Source organism: Alligator sinensis, unplaced genomic scaffold (genome assembly GCF_000455745.1).
Source record: "Alligator sinensis unplaced genomic scaffold, ASM45574v1 scaffold596_1, whole genome shotgun sequence".
Taxonomy (NCBI): Eukaryota; Metazoa; Chordata; order Crocodylia; family Alligatoridae; genus Alligator; species Alligator sinensis.
The window spans coordinates 2,606,655-2,630,076 of NW_005841967.1; the positions used below are offsets into that span (position 1 = coordinate 2,606,655).

The window sequence follows — 23,422 nt, forward strand, 5'->3', positions numbered from 1 at the left end:
TGTAGGTAGTGGCCATCACTGCTGGCACGGGCCCTACAGGTAAGTGGCAACGGCCGCCTCATGCGAGCTCCCCCGCCCCCCCCTAGCCACCATCCCTCGCCGCCACTGCAGAGCCGGTCACGGAGCTGTGCAGCTTGCCGCATGCCAACCTCCTTCTCCCCCTCCCCTGGCCAGGCAGCATGTGTGCAGTCTGCACATGGCAGGCACCACCACACTTCGTCTTGCATCGCTTGCCCGCAAAGCCCCCCGTAGAGGGGCACCCCTGCCCTCACCCCCTGGCCTTGCTTCCGGCTGCAGTGTGCTGCCTGGGGCCAGCAGCACCCCCCACTCCCTCAGCCCTCAACCATCTTCCTCAGCCCTGCCCCAAGCCCCATTTACCTCCAAGCTACAGGGGTGAAGGGCAAGTCTGAGCCTGAGCCGAGCCTTGGCTGCCTCAGAGGCTCAGGCCCTGCCCTTCCCCTCTCGCTCCCCCTCTGGGCAGGGCTGGGGGTTTCCCATCCTTTCTGCAATTGGCTCTTGCAGGCTGGAGCTGTGTCAGCCTGCAAGAGCTCTTTGCAAAAGCGGAGAATCCGCAGATTTCTCTGCTAAAAGGGAAATCCACGTTTTCTCCAATAAACCGGAATCCGTGGTTTTCTCGGTTTTTCCATGGGAAACGGAAAACCCAGATCTCTGCTGATTATGGACTTCAGTCATATTTGCTGATCATTAATACTATCTGTGAACAGTGACATTGAAATATTGTCAGTATAAAATTTAAATATAAAACCATATGTGAAAACTACCCTCACTATTGCTTCTAAGCCTTCTGTGGCACATCATAGTTGAACTGGTCTCACTGTTCTTGCCCTTGACCTGTCTTTTTAGCCTCACCATAATACTTTCCCTGACATCTTGATCCCACATGTTTTAGCTCAGGAGTGGCCAACCTGTAGCACAAGTAGTATAGTCAGCCTCAGTGTGTGGCACATGGGACACTGGGGAGGGCACAGATAGCGCAGCAACAGGTTGGGCAGGAAGCAGTGCAGATCGGGCAGGTGACACATGATAGGAAGCAGAAAGCAGAGGAAGTTGGGCAGGGATTGTAGAGTAAGGAGTAGAAAGCAGAGCAGGAGATCAGGTAGAAGAAGGGGATCAGAATGTCACTTCATGGGGCTAGACTAGCTGGACTAAACATTATCATGTGGGACATTACATGACTGGACTGTTTGCTATGTTGCATCTTGAACCCTATAAGAAAAGAAATGTCATAACTAGCACAGTCCATGTAACAGCGTTTGATTATTTTTTATTAAAAAAATAGCCTCTGTGTTTAAGATTAGAGGGAGAGAGTTTGATTTCCTTAAAAGCCCAGAAGCTTCAAACTCTTATGCTGACTCTCAGCCTTGTAAACATAGGGGATGTTTATAGATTCTGAAGCGTTACACCCTTAGTTTTCAATCCATACGTTGATGTAAGCCTAGAAAAACTTAAATGCACGTGTAAATATCTTTAGCATCTTTATTGCCAATGTGCTAATCAGAAATACTAAATTTTCTTGCTAGTTAAAAAGGAAATGAAAAAAGCTGGTGATAGGATTCTGGGACAACCTGAAAAATTCTAAGAAAAGCTCAGGAAGAGCTGTCTTGTTAGCAGAAAAGGATAAACAGCAGCTTTTTACTTTAGTACACATCATTGCTTCTATGTGGGGGTATTTTCTCCAAAATATGAACCCAGTATTTTGGTTGATAATCCTAGGTTCTTGGGTATTACTGCCAGACTGCATTGTGGGATTGTTCCTGCAGTGCATGCTGGAATATTCTAGTAGGAGCTAGGTGAAAGTCGTGACTGCCCCATGTTCTTCTTCTTCCATTTTTCTAGGTTTTTAACTTGTTAGAGGAAACATTTTGGTGCTGTGATATTGGTAGTTAGGCATACACTGCAGCTTGTGCGGATGTATCTGAAATATCACTGGCCAGTTGCAGCTTTCCAAGCCAGTCATTTTATCAGCAGTTGAAGTTTGCTGCAGTTTCTCAGCCCCTTCTCACTTCATCCACCCCAGTTGGAGAATTAGAATGTGGTTAGGAGAGTAGGAAGATTGAGAAACTGCCCGAGGAAGGATTTTTCCTAGGAACAGCTTCGCTCTGTGCAGCACCTCTTCTGTCACCAGCTGGTGGGGCAGGCTATACTGAAGACCTGGGATGTCCAACAGTATCTACAGAACTTCAGGTCTTTTCTGGGAAATCTGTGGAGAGCTTACTCCAAAGGTATAAAAGTAGCACAGTGATGTGAGAAGTCCGATACCATTCAGAAATGAGTGCTTATTGCCATTTGGGAACCCAGGACTCCCAATTGGTATTGGTTACTTGCTAACCAAGTTGAGGCTGTTGTGATGAAGGTGTATGCTGCTACTGAAAAGGTGATGTTATATAGCCTGCCCAGTCCTTTGGAGTTTATTGGTGTCTTTGCACATATGTGGGAGTTGACCCACATTCTGACTATTTGCCTGTGCCAATACTATGTCCTGCAGTTCAGAAACAGGTACTTCTCTCTTGTGGTCCAGTGTGTGTTTCACCATTGTGTCATTCTTGACAGCATTAATACCATTGATCTCAGTCAATTCGTATTCTCGAGATTTTAAGAAACTCTTGCTTTTCTTTTATACAGATAGGGCCATTTACTAGTAAAGGTAATTCTGCGGATGTCAGTGGTGTCAGCATTCTTATTCTCAGTGCCTTGCTTATGGTGCTAGTAGTGCCACTGAAGCCTTTCACTGGATGTTTGGACTGCAGAAAAGAATTGTTTGGCTACTGTCTAACTAAATAGTTCTCCTTTGGGAAATTGGAGGGTAAATGGTAATAGCTAGCTAGAAACCCTGATGCAGCTGAACAACACCTGCTTTGAATTATAACTACATGCTTTGATCTGCAAGAGCGAAGAAGAGAAGTCCTGCTGTGCACTGGAAAGCAGAGGTACCAGACTTTCAGGATGCGCTGACTAGACTGAGTGAAACCCCATCTCTCTTTAGAGCAGGTGTGGGCAAAATACAGCCCACAGACCAGATCTGGCCCATGGAAGGGCTTTGTCCATCCTGCAGTGGGTTCCTTGGTCCCACCTCCTAGAGGCACCGCTCTGCTGTGGCGCATCCTGCCATCCCCTGGGCATGCAGCATGGCTGGGTTGGCTCCTTCTGGCTGCTGCCACCACTGTCCCTAGCCCCGCGGTAGTGGCAGGTACCAGCACCTGCAGCCCTGATTCTGTACACCCTGCACTGGCTCCAGGCTTGCCCACCCAGGCTGAGCTGCTGCAGTGCAGGAAAGAAACTACTGCTCAGTGTGGGGCAAAAGTGGCCCCTCCCCCTCACCGCTGCCAGCACATTGAATTGTAGCTCCCTGGAGCCCACGCTGGACTGCCCTTCATCTCCACCGCATCACTGCTGCTTCTTGGCTGCCCCATGGAGCAGTGGTGGCAAAGCAGAGCAGACACAGGGCAGCCCCGCGCAGGCTCTGGGTGGCTGCACCAGGAAACGCTGACAAGGGGGAGGAGTTGCTTTTGCCCCACGCTGACTAGCAATTTCTCTCTCGCACTGCCACTGCTGAGCCCGGGCCCCAGTGCTGGCTCCGGGCTCACCCCTCTGGGTTGAACGGCAGCAGCAGTGGCAGGCCCCGAAAGGAACCGGGGCCCCGCCAAGGGAAATCCACGTTTTCTCCAATAAACCGGAATCCGTGTTGGAATCCAGTGCTGGCTCCGGGCTCACCCCTCTGGGTTGAACGGCAGCAGCAGTGGCAGCACCAGAAAGGAACTGGTGCTCAGCATAGGGCGGGGAAGAGGGAAACAGCTCCTCCCCTTGCTGCTGCCGGGAAGTTTTAGGTGCAGCCACCTGGCGGCCGCCCCACCCCAGGCTGCCCTGTGGTTCCATCACTGCCACCTCTAGGCTGCCCTGCATGGCAGCAGTGACAGTGTGGAGCAGCCCCAGGGAGCCCAGAGGCAGAGGTGACGGAGCCGCACACCAGTCTGGTATGGTGCGTGCTCTAGGCAGCTGCACCAAAAATTGTGGTGCTGGGGCTGCATGCTATTGGCAGTGGCAAGGGAGATGCCGCAGGGTGTGCGGGCTCTGGGCTGTTGCGGTTTGGGGGCAGGGGCAGGTGCTGACCGGCTCAGGGGGGCGCTTGCTTGGGCTCCCACGCATACTCAACATTATCTTGAGACCCCCCCCTCCCTCCTCCCACAGATCTGACAAACACATCCTCCACCACACACAATCACCCACCCACACCCTCCCCCACACTCACACCTGCATGCCCCTGGGGGGCACCCTGATTACAGCTGCACGCACACACCGCGTACACACCCCTAGCCACCCTACCCCTCCACACATGCCATAGCGTCCCACAGACCCCATACCCACCTACACACACATCCCCACAAACCCCCCATACCCACCCACACGTACCCCCCCTTTCCCCCCACATACATATACAACTCCCCACAAACCCAATACCCCCGCACAATATATACAAGAGTAGGTCTTCATTTTGAGCTATTATGCAATCACGTCTATATATACAGCACAAATGCACAGAAATCAGGACAAAAAAAATTTTTGAAATAAAATTTTAAAATATTATTACAAATGTTTGATTTTTAGTATATAATTTGTTGGGGTGGGGGGGGGGGGGGTCCCCGGGGGGAGGGGTTTTTTTCTGGTTCTAAGCTGGCAAAGTCCCTTCCCAGAAGGAGTACTTCCAGGGGCAAGGAGAAGGACTTTCAATGGCAAACTTTGGAGGTTGGGGGTGGGACCTCCAGTCCCAAGATGACGACCAGGGGCTGGGGCCACCCTTGCAGCCCTCGACAGCTCACCAAAACTCCTTAAGCGGCCCTCCAGCCAAAATAATTGCCTTGCTTTAGGGACACAGTACAGTGATGCTTTGCATGCCTATTTTGTGGAAAGGATGTGAAGTTTTGGATTATGTGCCTGGCCTAATCCTCACTTTTACTTGTGTTCTAGGGGGTGGGGAGGTGCTTTAATTATTCCGCCTCCAAGAGCCGGTCTAATTAAAGTGCCTCAGCATCATGTATCAGTGTCCCCAAACTTAGAAATGGCAGCGGGGGCACTTGAACTAAAGCTCACTCAAGTGTGGGGACGCTGATCATAGAAACATAGAAAATTAGGTTGGAAGGGACTTCAGGAGATCATCTTGTTCCAACCCTTTGGTCAATGCAAGACCATCCCCATGTAGATGGTCCCAGCCAAAGCTTTGTCTAGCTGGGTCTTAAAAACCTCCAAGGATGGAGAGTCCACCACCTCTCTGGGTAACCTGTTCCAGTGTTTTACTACCCTCCTGGTGAGAAAATTCTTCCTAATATCTAACCTAAACTTCCCTTGCTGCAACTTCAGACGGTTGTTCCTTGTTCTGTCATCTGCCACCATTGACAACAGTGTAGCCCCATCCTCTTTTGAGCCTCCCTTCAGGTAGTTGAAGGCTGCTATTAAATCCCCTCTCAGTCTTCTCTTCTGCAGACTAAATAAGCCCAGTTCCCTCGGCCTGTCCTCAGAAGTCATGTATTCTAGTCCCCTCATCATTTTTGTTGCCCTCTGCTAGAGACTGTCCAATTTTTCCACATCCTGTCTGTAGTGGGGGGCCCAAAACTGAACACAGTACTCCAGATGTGGCCTCATCAGTGGTGAGTAGAGGGGAATAATCACTTCCCTTGACCTGCTGGCAACACTCCTACCAATGCATCCCAGTTTGCTGTTAGCCTTCTTGGAAGCAAGGGCACACTGCTGGCTCATATTCCGCTTATTGTCCACTGTAACTTCCCAGGTCACTTTCTGCAGAGCTGCTGCCCAGACACTCACTCCCCAGCCTGTACTGGTCCAGGGGATTGTTCTGTCCTAATTGCAGGACTTTGCACTTGTCCTTGTTGAACCTCGCGAGATTCCTTTTGGCCCAATCCTCCAATTCATCTACATCACTCTGAATCCTGGTCCTACCCTCCAGTGTATCTACTACTCCCCCCAACTTGGTGTCATCTGCAAACTTGCTGAGGGTGCCCTCTATGCCATCTTCCAGGTCACTGATGAAGACATTGAAAAAAAACTGGCCCCACGACTGACATCTGGGGCACTCCACTTGATACCGGCTGTGAACTAGACACAGAGCCATTGATTACTGCCCTCTGATACGCAAGACTAAGAGGCTGGCTGGAATGCAGTAATAACCACGCTCCAGCAGACTCAATTAATTGACGTGCTTTATTTACAGTGCATCAGAGCAGCCTTCATGCTCGTGTACAGGCACTCTGAGTTCCTTGCTACAGTAATGGCAGATGGAAGCATAAACTCAAATCCAAGGCCTGCCCTGCATGAGATTAGAAAACGAAACAAAAAAACCCCCTTTTTAATGTGGTAACAACAGCTGTATAAACTAAAGGCTAAGGAACATAGCAGTTCACTGATCTTGGAACTGTCTTTTCACTGCAGAAGGGCTCAACAATTGCTGTGACTAGCCTTTCTTCTTGGCCATGTCTTGGGAATCTCTGTGTGTTAGGAGTTGGCGTTTCACCTGGGCTGGAGGAATTCAAGGAATACGGTTCCCATAGTGGGCTGTTGTGCTGTCGGAATGGGAGCTGCTGTGTACTAGAAATGAACCATTACTCCTGACTGGAGCTCTCCAGAGGCTATAGAAGTGGGGATGGTGAACCCTGAGGCAGTAGTGCAAGCATTGGTGTGCCAAAGCAAAAGGAGGCTCAAAGTGAGTAGCAGCCTTGATGGAATTTGCTTTCGAAGGTTGTAGTTCATTATTTCAGTCAGTTACTTCTGTGTGGCTGGAATGGTATAGTTACTTATTTGGAAACCAGGGAAAAACCAGCTCTGCCTTGCAACATTAGAGACTTACTAAGGCACTTTTGTCTAAAAATCCATTTAAAATTCCCTGCAGATGTGCTCAAAGCTTGCTCCACCATACAAGGACTTTCAGGTATTTGGGGAGATAACTGCAAGTGCCTTGTAAATACCATGTCTAGTTTGCTTATTGCAACAATGTAGTTTTTAAAATGCATTAAAGTCTTTTGTTTATTTTATACCTTTGTAAATGCTTTCCTAAGAGTTAAAAAAAAAAAAAAAAAAAAAAGTCTGAGATATGTACTATTAAAAAAAAAAGCCTCACTAAGATTTGTATTGGTAACAAACATGCACTGGTATACTGACTTAACTTCCTTCATGATTAAAATGTGCTGTGTACTGTATAATAGAACTACTGGGTGCTTCGCTGTCAATAAGCTCATTTCCATAATAAAGTATTATTTTTTTAATCTCATGCAGTTGGTTGGTGACCACATGGCATTGTGGGATGGGGCTAGCATTGGGGCAGGAAGGAAATGGGCAAGCTGACTGTACTGAGGAGGACACCTTTTTGAACACACATCTGGGCTAGGTGATTGACTTCGTAAGGAGGTCAGGAGAGAGAACTGAGGAAATGTACATGTTGGGGGTGGGGCAGTCTGGTGAAGGGTGGAGGTCAGCAGGAGTTTGCACTGGAAAGCTGGGAAGCTAACTTACATTTCTGTCAGCTATAGCTGCATTTTGAGCATGTATAGAAATTCGGAAGAAGAGAGGATAAAACTTGCAAAGGGGTCTAGCTCACATTTGTCCAGTGTGGCAATGTCCAACACTGGTAATAATTAAAAAATCAGGTTTCGATCAAAAGATGCTGTATTAACAATTTATTGTAGTGATATTTTTGCTGACTTCTACAGTATTGCTATCAGCTTAATTTTAGTTAGGGGTGCTGGCTGGGTGTTCAGGGCTACCTGTATGGGGGCTGCCATACTTGGGCATGTTAGGCAGATATTTATGACAGGAGTTTTCTTGTCCATTGGCCATCCAAGACAAAGCATGGTTCTTTCCTGTTCCAAAAGTTTGTCAAAGTCTTCATAATATAAGCATGTGTAAAATATCTGTGTAGACAAGCCCCTGGTCATGGTAGATGAAATAATATAACTCCAAGCCATTGATTTGTGTTATATGGTGAGCAGGGCTATAAAGTGACTACAGATTCCTGTGCTGTGATTCAAAATTATGGTGGCCTTAAGGGGAAGAAGTAGTATTTATTAGTAAATAAGGTGGAAAGATTTAGATCATCTTTTTTGCACTCTTAAAACCATCTTTATATGAGCTGTACTTTTAGAAACATTCCAAATCCTTAGTTAACAGGAAATACAGACTTTTCTGATGGCATTTTTCTATCTTCCCATAACTGGGAACATCTAGCTGTTGAATAAAACTGTTTAATTATTGGTCTTTCATTAAAAAAAACGGTGTACGTGTGATACAGTTTCATATGGCTATTCTTGCAAGATGCTTATCCTGGTTTTCAGAGTGCAGTTATCAGTGTATTCGCACCCAAGACAAATGTCTTCATGAAGTACTTCCCTCAGTTTGAAGCGAGTGTTGTTGGGATTTAAAGCGCACTTGTTTATCTAGACTGTTAGACTAGGAGCCAATATCTTTGGGTCCTTGGACCCCTCTGCCCCAGACTTTAGATCACCAAGCTGATTAAACAGTCGCACCTGAGAATAAAAGGTGTTATGGGAGAAAGAAAAAGAGAGAGTTATTTAACAAAAATAACAAGAAGTTTGTCCTAGCAGGGCCTTTTTGTTCCAGCAACTTTATCTCTAGTGTAATATGGGGGGAGGGGGGAAACTACAGGAAAACATATTCAGTGACGGATACTGAATATGCTCCCAATCTTGATGCTACAAGAAGGTAATTATTTGGAAAAGGATTTAAATATTAAGCTTAAACCTGAAGTTCTTTTGAGTCTTCAGACTGTTCCCAAATAAAGTAACTACATGAAATCTTCAGCAGTTGTTATACACACTTGGAATATACAAATACTAACATTAGCCAGGGAAATTCAGTGCCTTTATTGCCTGTGTATGAGCCAGTAAAGCCAGCATTTTAAAAATAAAAATGTGTTAATTTTTAATTATGTAGTTCTCCCAGCAGTGTTTCTTTTTTACTTCCCTATCCAAAGGCTTTTGGTCTCTGTTTTTATTAAGGAGGAATAGGCATGCTATTTATGGAGTATAGTTGCTTTTATAAAGAAAAAAGAGCGGGGGGAAATGCAAAATGCCTACAGGGTATAAAAACAACTCTAACTAGTTTACAGATTGCATTACTTTATGTGGATAATTAGTAATACATTATAAAACATCTAATTTGGCCAGGGATTGTCCATATACTTAACACCTCTTCCATTTTTCAGTTTAGCATTTCTTATGATTTTTACTTGAAGCTGTGTATAGAGCTGGATTTTAATTGCTAGCCTATAGATAAGGGGTACTTGACCATCTCCCAGCACAGACTAGCTTTCTTTTTAGGAAAGGAGAGGATTCTGACTAGTAATAGAGCTGAACCAGGGGTCAACAACCTATGATCTGTGGAGTGGATCTAGCCCACAGAACCATTGGTTCTGGTGGGGGCAGTTCTGCATCTGCCTAGCCATCACTGACCCAAACTGGGTCACTCCAGCTCCCAGTCCAAAAAGGTTGCTGACAGCTGGACTAGAAGAAAGGGCAGAAACGATATCTTAAAGGAGGAGGTATACTTACAGTGCATCATACCTGAGCCCAAAATATGGATAAACCCATGGAGGAATTTGTGGTGTTGGACTGGTAAGTTTTTATTTGGCATTTAAATACCCAAACATTGCAAAGTTGTACTAGTACATGGTGGGGGAAACCCAAAAGACCAGTGAGAGAGCCTGGCCTGTGGTTTCTTTGTGTAAGATCCCTGCTACAATAAATAAGATACAGTTCCAACCTCCCCCATCCAGATAAAGGTTTGTGAACTGGGTGGACACACAGCTGCAACAAACAGCAGTGTGGGACCACTGATATGCTCCAGTTTGCTGCAACGTTTATTTCAAAAGGTGCCACTATGATCAGCTGCACAAGACTAGCAATAAGCGTCACCTGATCAGAGAAGACTTATCCTTCAAAGTAAAAGCTGCAGATCAACAGCTCTCAGTATCCCATTTGGCTGCAAGCTAATCACTGGGATACGTCAAAGCTCTGGTCTAAGGTAGCCTCTCTTACTCATAGAATGCTCTTTTCAGTTTGTTTTTTTTTGCCAGTCCCTGCTATCTGACCTTCCCCGGTATCTCTGAATCCTGCCCTTCTAGATTTGCCAAGTTGGTTGTTCCATCTAAACTTGTTTTCAATAGTAATATTTTAGAGCATTTTCTGGTGTTTTGGGCTGATGCACATTAACATGTTTTTGTTGGCAATAAGTATCTTTTATGCATTAACTAGTAATGTTTTATGTCTCAATGTCTTGGGTTAGAAAAATTTCCTTTTTATTTTTCTTGTATTTAGTGAATAGTTGAATAATTGGTCTAAAGTGTACTTGCATAGTTTTTATTTGTATTAAGGATTAATCTTGCAGAAATGAAACAGTTACTTAATTTTGTTTGCAGTGAATATCAACAGAACAAAGTACAGGTGTATATCCAATGATAGTCACTTAGTTCTGACATTAAATAAGTGTCAGTTCAGAAATAAATAAAAGAAAAATACTTGCTAGAAAAAATAAGTTACTTTATTCTTACTCTGAGAATTCGGACAATATCTTGGAAGCAGATACTGTTAGTAATCTCTGGTCTGATTCTAGCAATGGCACTGAGAATCTATCTCTACTGATCTTCTTTAAACTCAACAAGTGTCTAGCTCTTAGTATCTGGGATACTTGAGATAGTGGCACAGCAGATCTGTAGAGAGCAGGGAACTTTAGATTTGAAATGGAACTTTTGAGACCTCAATCTAAATAGCAAGAACTGATAGGTAATATGCCAGTATCTTTCTGTTCTGTTACAGGTGCGAGAAGATGTGCTAAATTCATTGAATAACAACTTTCTTCAAACACTAAACCAAGCATGGAATGATCATCAGACAGCTATGGTGATGATTAGAGACATTCTGATGTATATGGTGCGTAATTGCAGTATTATATTTTTTGCCATGCATAAGGTAAACTACTCATTTCTTGTACATCACGGGGGCTATTTAGAGGGTGATAAATAAAACATGAGCAGTACTCTGCTTTTTAAGATAAATACTTGATCTCAATGATAAACTATTAAAACCTTTATAGAGAAGACAGTGGCAGAAGAGAAATGATTGAAAATGTGTTTTGCTGTCACCCTGTGCTTCTGGAGTGAAAAGGCTTTCCAAAGCCAAACAAAATAAAATGTAATTGTTTTAACATACCTGGCTTATTTTTGTGTGTAGCTAAGCAGTCAATTCTGATTTGTTTTTTTCTCAGTGCCAAAGAGAAGAATATTTCCTTTTCATAGGTAGTCTAGTATCCTATCCTAAGATGTTGCATGATATTTTCAACTTTTTATGTAACTGCTGCTTGTTACTTGGTAGGTGTTAGCACTCAACGTACATCTAAGGTTGCGCTGCAGCCAGAATCCACTATGAAATCATGTCTTTATCATCTCTAAGTTTGGCTTTGTAACTGAGTGGTTTAGAAATTGTCAAAAATATACCTTTTCAGACTTTGGTGGTAATCTAATCCAACTATCTCAAAGTTAGAGGAGGACACAAGCATTATTCTGATTTGACTTTTTGATGTGTTTAATGTTTCCCTATAACACAAAACCTGATGGTGGTTCTCTTTTCACATTTTCCATGTAGTCAAGTCTCCTCTGACTATATGGCTAGGGATAGACATTCAGAAAACCTGAGGCTGAATTGATTCAATCTTTGCAGGTTAGTCTAACCTGCCTAGGCTGAATCAGCTTGTAACCCTACCAACATCCCCTCTGGACTAAAAAAAAAAAATGCGGGAACATGCCTGCAGTGGCTCAGGCTAGAAGCTGGTGTGGGGGGAGCACTAGAGCAGCCCTCCCTTCCCTTCCATAGTGCTGAGCTGAGGGGGGCGGGGTGTGGCCAGGCCCTGGCAGAATGGTCTGATATGGGAGGGGTCTATCCCCTTCCTGGTCAGCAATGGGGCCAGTCAGGGATTTACTTGTACAGCAGGGAGCATTTATCACCCTATCAGCAAAACAAAAGGATCTCTCATTATTTCAAGCTCTTCTTAAACAACTTTTTCCAAAGAAGGATTGGAGGGACATTACCAGCCACCTGTTGATTAGCTCCAGAAAGCCCTAAGCAGTACTGTCCTGTCTGCCTAGTTTCCCACAGCACGGACTGCAGCCAGCATGTGGTATGCTAGCTAATACTGAGGTGTCTGTGTAAGGCAGAGACGGAGGGAGCATGGGAGGGTAAGAGGGAGGGGAGTAGGAGGAAGCCAGGCAGATGCTGCTGTACCTGCAGTATCTGCCAGAGCTCCAGCCAGGGAGGAGAGGGGAGGGGCAGTCCTGCTGGGCTGGAGCAGTGAGCAGAGTCCCACCCAGAGTTGCAAAGCAACTGGGATGCTAGAGAAGTCTGATTTAACTTAAACCAGTAACAAGTCTGGGACAGGCATTGCATAAACCAGTTTGACCCAAATCAGTTAAGTATCAGTATTCTGATACTACATTCAACCAAGTTTATATCAAACCAGTTTCAGCCATTTTTAAAACTGGTTTATGTGCACTGAACATCTCTTCCGTTACAGGTTTAAACTGGTTTCTGATCACGTAAACCAGTTTATGTGTAATGTCCATCTCTAGCCTTCATGTGCTAGCTGAGTTTAAAGAAAATAGGTTGTAATTAAGCAAAGTGTTAAGTCTTATTTTGGATAATGCTGAGCCCAGCCCAACTTCAATACATTCTTTTGTTGTGGAACAGGGACAGGGCCATTAGAATACATATGTGAACATATTGAAACCATCTGATAGGAGGCTATCCTAAGGAATCTTCTGTATCCACTAGCTAACAAAGATGATCTTTTAATTTGGATAATAGAGGCCTTTTTGGATTTGTAGAGTAGTCTGTTTCAGTTAGTCAGTAGCTAAGGTCTTAGTAGAAGGCTTGTGTTCGAACTCCCAGGAAAGAAGTTTGACTTCTTGGTGAAGAGGTAAAACATGCTTTTGGAAAATGGCATAGTTCAGTGGTCACCAACCAGTCAATCTCAATCGACTGGTCGATTTATGGAGCCTCTGAGAGTCGATCTCAGTCTGTCAGAAGCTCCACGATTGGGAGCGACAGAACGCATGTGGCTGAGCTGAGCCATGCCCCCTGCTGCCTGGGCCAGGCTGGGTGACTGGGGTCAGAGCCCAGGCGGCTCATCTGGGGGTCGGGGAGGCAGGGCGGGGCAGTAAATCCTGGGGTGCCCTTTACTTAGAAAAAGCAATCTTCACCATAAAAAGGTTGGAGACCGCTGGCATAGTTTATGTCAGCAGACGGTGCTGGACTAGAGGTGGGTACTTGGGTCAACTGCTTTTTGCCTTACTAGTGATAACCTTTTTAATTTAGCTGACTAAAAAGTATTGAATGGAGAGTAGGAGACTGAAAACACTTTCATTTTAAGTAACTTTTTAATTCAGCATTTAAGCTTGACACTGGTAAGTGCAGAAAATTTGATATTGAATATCTAAAGTGCCTAATATTCTTTTGGGTACAACAGAATTTCCTTTCCAAAATGTCTGCTGCTTCTGTAATATGTGCAACAGTGTATGTTCCAAAACTGTGTGAAGGTTTGAATTTTGTGTCGTTTATATTGATTTTTCTGGTCAGTACTGCTAACCTGCTTACAAGATTTATTTTTTAGTAATGTTTGCTTTTTAAGGACGTGCTTTTTGCAGTAATGATTACAAAACTGTTAAGCCCCAACCAGGAAGAAATTCCAGTTCTCATTTAAAATTTGTAATAGTATTGAACATACATGTTTTAGTGGTGAGTTTCAGTAGGCTGGGCCAATGGGCCAATATTTAGAATAACAGTTCTAGTGAGGATGAGTACAGATGCTTCTACAAGTGAACAAAAGTTATGACTAATCAGTTCCTGAAAGTCTTATCATATTTTGGTGTATGGAGCTTTAATTCTATAATAAAACTTTAAGCAGCTATTGTTTAAAAAACAAAACAAAAACAGTAGTGAAATACCAGGTCAGCCCCTGGTATTAGTCATAGAATGAATAGCAGTATGTTGTACTTTATATTTCCAAGATTCTGTGCAAATATTAATTAATACTCAGCCCATCTGCAAATTAGCTGGGAAAGAATAATTTTCATTTTGCAGGTTAGGCTTTGAGACAAAGGTGCATTGCATGCCTAGTGTAAATAATACACTTGAAGCTTCGTCCAACATTCTGCTGGACCATTCTGTCTCTCTTTACCTACAGTAGATTAGCAAGAATGAAAGAACCAGAGTGCCAAAAGGTGGGACCCAAATATAGAGATAAAAGGAATGTATCATGTTCACTTTGGGTATTAATTTAATATAGATTATATCAAGATTCACTAACGTGTATCAGTAAATTTAAGGAGAATAAGTCTGCACAGATCAGCTGAAATCAAAGATAACTCTCAAATTTTGTGTCTTGGGATCAGGAGTAACAGAAAAGCTTTTACTCTAAGGCATAGATTACTAATTGGATAAGAGAGCAAAAAGATTGATCTATTGCTGTTACATGCAGTTCATAATAAGATAGGAATACCAGTTTTTTGACAGAATAAGGAAATGTCAATCTGTGTGATATCTGTAGATGTAACAATCAGTGTAATTTTTCACATGCATCTGAAATTACACCCTGTGCAATACCTGCTAGTTGTTGACCCCTACAGTAGATTTGGAGGCCTGGTGTTCTGTCTTGATAGTTCCTGTCCTTACGTAAAATCAGTTTTTCAGTCAAGTACATGTAAAAGTAAACTTTAGGATTTCCAATTATTAATATTGCTAGCAAATAAATAACAGCACAGTATGTATCTAGATATTCTTTTATGATTCAAACATAAATATGAAGTCTTACAGCTTAGTCTTAAAATTTTAAGAATTACTAAGTTTGCTAGACTGTTAGGGAAGTCTTGCCCAAATTCAGACTTAAGTTCTAAGAGGCATTGGATCTTCATTACACCTTCAGGTGAGAACCTCAGCAAAGGATGCCAGAGGAACGCATCTCAGAGTACTGAGCCCATTTTTATTCCTCCTCCTCAAGCAAAGGCTTGCTACATTATTTGATAGAAACTTCAACAAATATGGTCAGAGAGGAGGTGCTCGTATGCCATCCTGTTGGTCAGCTAGAATGCACTGACATGAACCCTTAATCAAGATTTGATGTCCTAGGACTGGCTAGCCTTTTCAAGATGTTTCTCTCGCATGTGACTTAGTTCTTTTTACACTACTACCCTGACTCTTATGCTAATATGGCCTGACTGAAAGTTAACACAGCTGACTGCTTACTAAAGCTGCTATAATGCAAGCTGAAAGGATTCTAGTTCAACATAAAAGTCTATGCAGTAAGACAAGATGGGTTATTATCCCCTACTCGGTCAACATGTTTGGTTGATTAAACAAGTGCTTTGCCTGGTTATCAATTTAATTTAACATGTGCTACAGCAGGTCAGCCAATCAGTTGATGCAATAAAACCAAGATGGATGATAGTTTGAAGCTACAAAGATGACCTAGTTGGCTCAGGAGCTACTAAAAGTTAAAAGCTTTAGCAATGAGCTTTTGTTCAGATGCAGACGTAATTACTCAAAAATAAGATGACTGAATATAAGACGACTGCCCCCAATAATTAGATTCTATATAGAAAATTTATAAATTTGTCATAATTTTCAAGGTATAGAATCTAGCTATTGGAAGTTTGCCTTGAATTTGTCCCCCTCCCTCTGCTACAGCAGGGAAAATAAATTTGGGGGGTCTCCTTGCTCTCTGCCCTTCTACTCCCGACTTTTTCAAAGGGAGGGTCAAAACTTTTATATAAGCAAATTACAACAGGTACCCAGAGGCTTAGTTTGGGCAGAACTGATGCAATTTACCTTTTTTGAAACTGCTGTAGTTTTAGCATGGGTACTCCATAAACATAATTTTAAGCAGCACTCATAACTGGAACTGGATGTTTTTGTTGTGATCCTCCCAGGATCCTCCAAAATGTACATGCAGATGAGGTGCAGGGCAGCCTCGTCTAGCTCTACCTTGTGGAGGGCAGGGCCACATTCGTCATATGCAGCAGGCTGAGACAGGGGGCAACAGAGGGATTCTCATTGAACTGTTTGGGGCCCTGCTTTGTGATATTTTCCAGCCATTTAGGGCTGGCTAAGAAACAGGAAGTACTGGAAATAGGGGGGGCGGGGGGCAAAGGTACAGCTTAGCTATGGGAGAGAAGAGGAAGTTGAAATATATCCCATGTAGTGGCTCACTATGACTTAAGTGTCAGCACTGAGGGGGACTGCATACACTGGGCACTATTATGTCTCATTCAGATGGACTGCACCAATCTGTCCTTATTGTAGGTTCACATCAGCATGTTTACCCCTTGTGGGTCGTATGTTTTATAGGCATGCTCAGTAGTGGCTGCATTTTAATAAACTTCCTAGTCGCTTTCTGTTTCTGAGCCCATGTTTTTTGACAGCAGTTTAATGGTAGACTGTTATCTTTCCTTGTATACGATCATCAAACGAGGGGCTTTTTTTCCCCATGCTGATTGGGTAAATGTGGTACTACATTGCACTGGTCAACAGTAAGTTCATTTTACTTGTATACGATTCAGATTTAGTAATGCTTGGGAACTGTGCAGTATTAACAGCTTTAGAGAGAAAAATCCATCAACTACAAACCAATGCAGCCATGGGAAAACCAAATTTCTTTAAACTGGTCACTCCTGCGCTGCCAATTTCTGGACCAGTGGGGGAATCATGTCCGCTGAATAACATCGCCCTGTCGTAGCACATGGAGTCGCTCTATGGCTGCATTTGGGCGCGTAAGATTAAGCCAGTGCACAGAATGACACCTGTGGACAGACCCCATTTACTGACCCTATGTGGACTCAGGCTCATTTTGTGACCCCACATCACTCATCTGGCCTGCACAGCTGGAAGGTTGGGCACCACCGGTTTAAACTGTAGAACAGGAAGCACCATATGCTCTGCTCTCTCATCATTTTTCTTGTCACTTCTTCCCTCTTCCTGTCTATTTGCATGATGTTTTGCATGTTGTCAACTTCTTCGACTGTTGCTTATTTTGTTAATGCTAGTACTGTTTGCTTAGCTTTTCTTGATACTTAGTATTAGTATTCTTTCTTCCTTTTGAAGCTCACTCAGCAAAGGCAATCTTAGACTGATAGTTAATAACTAATACAATGCCAGGAAAATAATTAAGACTTGTTTTGGTGGGAAATGGTCCGTGTGAAATGTAGCTGTTCACTGAGGAGCTTACAGGTCTGGTTGCCGACATCAGAGGTTCCCAACCCCTGGGCTGTGAAGGGTTGGCTGTCAGTCCATAGAAAGGTTGGCTGTCAGACTGGATGTCCAGAAGTGACTGGCTGGTCTGCAGTCACTTCCGGCCCGCTGTTTAAAAAGTTGGGAACCACTGGCTTACAAACGTGTAGCATGCTTACCCTTACGTGGAGATCCTTAAGGATCTCAACCTCCTTATCTTCTCAAAAAGAAGACTGAGGGATGAGCTAATTACAGTAGAGAAGAATCTTCACAGGAGAGTAATGAATGATTCTTTAATCTACTGATGAAAGGTATAGGAAGGGCCAGTGGCTGTTAGCTGAAGCTAGATGCATTCAAAGAAGAAATAAGGCACAAATTGCTGGACTGAACTGCTGAGGGCATTGGTGAATTCTTCTCTAGACACCTTCAGATTAAACTGCCTTCTTTTGAAAAAGTACCTTTGTCAAATTAAGTTCTTGGGTGCACTCCAGAAGTTAACTACAGGGTGATATGTTGGCCCTGTGATAAGCAAGTGGGCTGAATCTAATAATTTATTTTGGTTTTAGACTAAGAATCTGTGATCCTTTAGGTGACGTGACTAAAAAATAGCTTACACTATGAAGTTCACTGAATTAGCTACCAGTCTTCAATGTCTAGAAAAAGTCCCCATGATGAATTTTATACCAACAATGGCTGTATCATTGGTATGATTACTTGAGAGTGATAGGTGCTTCAGTTGCAAGCTTATTGGGAATACAGATTCTTTTTTTATTATATACAGAATGTGCACAGATCAGCAATACTTTGCTTCTTGAGTGCAGTCATTAGGTGCTAATGCAGTGTGAAAGATCAGGTAAGTGTTCAGTTTGTCTTGTCTTGCCATCTCCATTTAACCTTGAGAAGAGAGACAGCTACCTCTAATTTGTATGCATTAGTAAGGGTTGAAGCCTTTGTGTTCAGATGTATATGGAACAAAAGTGCCAAAAAGAAATTTGAATGTCCAGTTGAATCTAGGTAATAAATTTGCATAGTACTAATTAGCACTTGTGTTATTTTGTGAAACTTCTCAATGCAGTATTTGACTGTTCTTAATACTAAAAGCTGTTCAGCAGAGTCCACATGACTTAATTATCTTCCTCTTTTTCAATAGCCTTTCCCTTGTCAGTGAGAACCTAATAGATTTCTATCTGTTTGATTTCTACAAGACAATAGTTTTGCTTCCAATAGTAGCAGTACTGAAGGTAGTACTTGTGTCCTTTTAAATTAAAAAAAATGTAAATGTATGTTTTAAGAATTTATTGAACTAAGTGGATCAACAGTTTTCTTTTAAAGACCTGCAGAAGCCTGCCTCCCTTTCCTAAGAACACTAACAAGTGAAGCTTATCGTCTAATATGAAAGGCTGGATTATATGGAGCTATCCCTTAAAAAGTTAAAGTTACTGCCTGTCTATTTTTCTTTCAGAGTAGTAAGAAGTTTGTACGCGAGGGCAAGGTACTTCAGTTTTAGAGATTTGTTCTTTTCTTTTCTTTTTTACTTTGACAGAGCGTATCCACTGGAAAAGGTATTTTTTGATGCTACATAAAGCTAAAATGGACCTTTAGGTGGCAGCATATGACTTTAGTCTTCCAATAAACATTAGTTGTAGTGTGGTTAAAAATTCAGCAAACGTTACCTCTTTCTATTTATCACTGTTTCAGGTGTGCTTGGGAAGAAGCTACCTATGTTACATCGCATATAAATACTGTATTTAGCAATAATTGTTTAAATACTTTCTGGGTTAGTTCAAAATGACGGTCAGTAAATCATGTCAGGTTTTAACTCAAAACCACAGTTTTAAAATACAGTGAATCTGCTCCAGTTTTAGTGGAACTGCATGCATATTATAAAACTATCATTGCAACTGACATCCTTGTTAGCTGTACAGTAAAGCAGATAAACACATGAGATCAATCTCTTTCATCTTAAAAAAAAAACAAACAAAAAAACAAGACAAAACCTGAAAAGTAGTGCAAAAGGTTATAATAAAACATGAAGATTGTAAACTTAACAATTGAGGAAAAAATACATGTATGTTCCTTGTGGGCAAGCAGACATTGTAGTGAGAACCTTTCCTCTGTCATTTAAGTGTTACCACTTTAATGTTGTATTTCAAATGCATCTGGTTTTTATTTAATAATATCTTTTTAGAAAGGTATAGTGTCCAGGTAGTATACTTGCAGTCTTATACTAATGTTCAGTCTTTGGCAAAAATGGGTGCTGTAGAGTCATGTTATAGCATCTGATTTTCTGCTGAAAATCTATCTGAAAATAAAGTATTTTAGTAGGTTTGAATTATGGCTGCTTTAAAAGAACATTTTATTGTTTTTGTTTATCAGTGCCCTCCACTTACTTGGCATCAATCTGAATTCAATGTGGGTCCATTTTAGGGTAGCATGGTTCTGTGATTTGTAGTTGTTTTATAAAAGCAGTACTAGCATACAAGACACATTCCAAGTTCTGTCATTGAAATTCAGATGTTTAGCTATACTGTATCTTATAATGCATGTAAATTGATTGTACTGCTTTTGATTTCCATACCTCAACTCTAGCAGCCAGTGCCAAATTGTAGAATATCTTTGCTTACTTGAAAAACTGAATGGGCAGGCAGATTCAAATAATTAAAAATATTGTGAAGCATAAGCTGCAACCCTGTTTTGAGTGGTGTGGAGTTCACGTGCCTTTTGGTATGCGTGTGCTAGCTACATTTAAATGTGCGATTGTGGCTTGCATATGAATATCCCCTCTAGCTTGCACATAGAAAAATAACAGTACAGGCATTAGTTAAAGTTGTATAAACATCCATGATAACAGCTGCATGCAGCTAGACCAGAGGCAGGCAAAATACAGCCCACGGCCCAGATGCAACCTGCCAAGCACTGTCATTTGGCCTGTGGAACCCACCAACAAATTATGCGGCACCCAGCCCTTCCACCCACATGTACACAGCCTCCAAATGTACCCTATTGCACCTGTTTCCCACCCTTGTAGGTGGAAGGGCTTGGCCCGGCCAGCACGTAGCTTCTGGTCAGGGCTACTGCTGCAGCCCCCAGGGACCTGCTCTGCTTCCCCGGTCTTCCGCTGGCTCCAGGCAGCAGGTCTGGAAGTGGCAGAGGCAGAGCTGCAGCTGGATTGGAGCGTGGGGCTGAAGCTGGCAGCAGCATGGAGCTCGGGTGGGCACCCACCATCCTTCACACCCGTACCCTGTGTCCCCCCGCACACAGCCACACTCTCTCACAAGCCCCCGTACACACCCCACCACACACCTACACACACCCACAGTAAACGAGACTAAGATTTTATTGGTGAGTTATTATGCAGTCACCTCTATATACTGTATGCAAACACAAATCATGACAAAAATATTTTTTGTAATAAAATTAAAATGTTATAGTACGTGCTTGACCTTTAGCATATAATTTGGTTTTTTTTAGGTTCTAAGATGGCAACCCTCCCCCCCCCTCCCCCTTTTCCAAAAGGAGTATTTCTGAGGGTCAAGGGGAAGGGCTTCCAGTGGTAAAAGTCAGGGGTTAGGGGTGGGACTTCTGGTCCCAAGATGGTGACCAGGGGGCAGGGCAGCTGTCAAGGGGTGGGGCTATGCCTGCGGCCCTCAACAGCTCACCACCTCATTAAGCAGCCCTCAACCTGAAATAATTGCCCGCCTCTGAGTTAGACCATGCAGAAGTTAGTCTTGCCGTGTCTCCACTGCTCTGCTGTCCATCTTAGGAAGCCCAACAGCATAGCAGTCATGTCTTCAGGTGTAAGCATACTTCTAGGAACTTCAGGCAGGCACTGTGAGCAGGAAACAATTCCTTTCAGTGCAGCTGCTTTGTCTTGTTTTAAGAGGATAGTGCACGTATGTTTTCTTTCAGTCTGGCTGCTGCCTCTGGCTCTGCAAGCTCCATGTTAACTTAGTTTAAGTCAGCATTGATAGCCATGTGAATTTTCTTTACACACAGTAAACTTACTGTGCTGGGCCCAAAAGTACAAGTGTTGCTCAGGCATGCTGCCTCCTTAACCAGAAGAAGTGTCTACGCCAGCAGTTTTCAGACTGTGGGGTGTGTCCTCCTGGGGGGGACATGAAGGAATGTTTGGTGGAGGGAGGCACAGCGTAGTGGGCCACAGACAAGAAGTCTGTAAGGAGTCAGTGCCTCTACAGTCTCACAGGGGGATGCAGGAGCAGGGAGCCCTGGGCAGGCTCCACCAGTGGGCTGCTGTACTTTTGGGAGCCAGGCGCAGTGGGTGCACAGCCTAGAGCCTCAGCAGGACCAAGGCAGGGGGCGCTGGAGCCATAGTAGGTAGAGCCTAGTCAGCTGAGCTGAGGCAAGCTGTGGTGTCTCCTAGCATGAGGGGTGCCCTGTGCCTGGCTGCACTGCTCCTTGCGGGTGAGGGGGGCATGTGAACAAAACTGTAACTCAAAGGGGAGCTCAGCTCAAAAAGTTTGAAAATCTCTGGTCTAGGCTAATTGACTTGAGGACAATTGGTCCTTTCACTAAGCAGTGTGAAGTAGCTACATGAAGCACCTTTCTGACATAGCTGCACATCAAGGCTAAGTACAGACAGTTAAAAAGCCTGAGGCTGAATTGATTCAGTCTTTGCAGGTTAGTGTAAACTGCAGAGATTAAACTGATTAGCAAGTGAATGCATATTCACTTTTAATTCAGGAAATGTGGTCACAAGCCTGAAGTGGCTCAAGCCAGAAGCTGAGGGGTGCTAAAGCATGGCTGCCAGCCATTGCCAAAGGGGAGGGAACCGAGAAGGCCCTCCAAAGACTTCCCCCACTCCCTGCTGGAGCTGGTCTGCCGGGCATGACCAGGCCTCAGCCTATGTTCTGTGTGGTGGGGGGGCAGGAGGAGGTTTCATAGTTTCATAGGGTCAGAAGGGACCTGAGGAGATCTAGTCCGACCCCCTGCCATTGCAGGGAAGAGTACTGGGGTCAAACGACCCCGGCCAGATGTTCGTCCAGCCTTTGTTTAAAGACCCCCAGGGTAGGAGCCAGCACCACTTCTTTTGGAAGTTGGTTCCAGGTCCTAGCCACCCTGACAGTGAAATAGCGCCTCCTAATGTCTAGCCTGAAACTACCTTCCGCTAGCTTGTGTCCATTGTTTCCTGTAACTCCCGGGAGTGCTCGGGGGAACAGGGACTCTCCCAATGCCTGCTGGTCCCCCTTAACTAGTTTGTAGACTGCCACTAGATCCCCCCTCAGCCTTCTCTTTTGGAGGCTGAACAGGTTCAGGTCCCTCAGCCTCTCCTCGTAGGGCCTGCCCTACTGACCCCTGATCATGCAGGTGGCCCTCCTTTGGACCCTCTATATTGGCCACATCCCTCCTGAAGTGCGGCGTCGAGAACTGGATGCAGTACTCCAGCTGCAGCCTGACCAGTGCCACAAAGTGGGGGAGGATTACCTCCTTGGACCTGCCTGAGATGCATCTGTGGATGCACGACAAGGTATGGTTGGCCTTCCTGACCACGTCCCTGCTTTGTCGGCCCATGTTCATTGTGGCATCAATGATGACTCCAAGATCCTTTTCTGTCTCGACCCTGGTGAAAAGGGAGATCCCCAGCCTGTAGGTGTGCTGCTGGTTCCTCCTCCCCAGGTGCATTACCCTGCACTTGTCAGTGTTGAAAACCATCCTGTTCTCATCGGCCCACCCCTGTAACCTGCCCAGGTCCGATTGCAGCCTATTCCTCCCTTCTAGTGTTCCCACTTCTCCCCACATCTTAGTGTCATCTGTGAATTTGAACAGGTTGCTTTTTACCCCCTTGTCCAAGTCACTGAAGATGTTGAATAGTGCGGGCCGGAGGACCGAGCCCTGGGGAACCCCACTGCCCACATCCCTCCAGGTCGAATAAGACCCGTCCACCACCACCCTCTGGGTGTGGCCCTCCAGCCAGTTAGTGACCTATCTGACCGTGTAGGCATCAACACCAGTGTCTCCTAGTTTCTTACTGAGAATGGGGTGAGAGACCTTGTCGAAGGCCTTCCTGAAGTCCAGAAAGACTATATCCACTGTGACACCTGCATCCAAGGACTTGGTGACCTGGTCGTAGAAGGCCACCAGGTTGGTTTGACAAG

At 44.2% G+C, this 23,422-nt stretch overlaps 1 protein-coding gene across 2 annotated transcripts in view; it reads left to right on the plus strand.

Moving 5' to 3' along the window:
• Nucleotides 1-23,422, plus strand: part of CUL3 (cullin 3) — a 65,225-nt gene that overhangs the window by 4,135 nt on the left and 37,668 nt on the right. The window contains exon 2 of one of the 2 annotated variants that reach the window (XM_006020746.3): nucleotides 10,854-10,967. The exons of the other annotated variant lie outside the window; for it this stretch is intronic. Coding sequence (XP_006020808.1) covers nucleotides 10,854-10,967 — 114 coding nt within the window. The remainder of the gene's footprint in view (nucleotides 1-10,853; nucleotides 10,968-23,422) is intronic. 2 annotated transcript variants of the gene reach the window in all.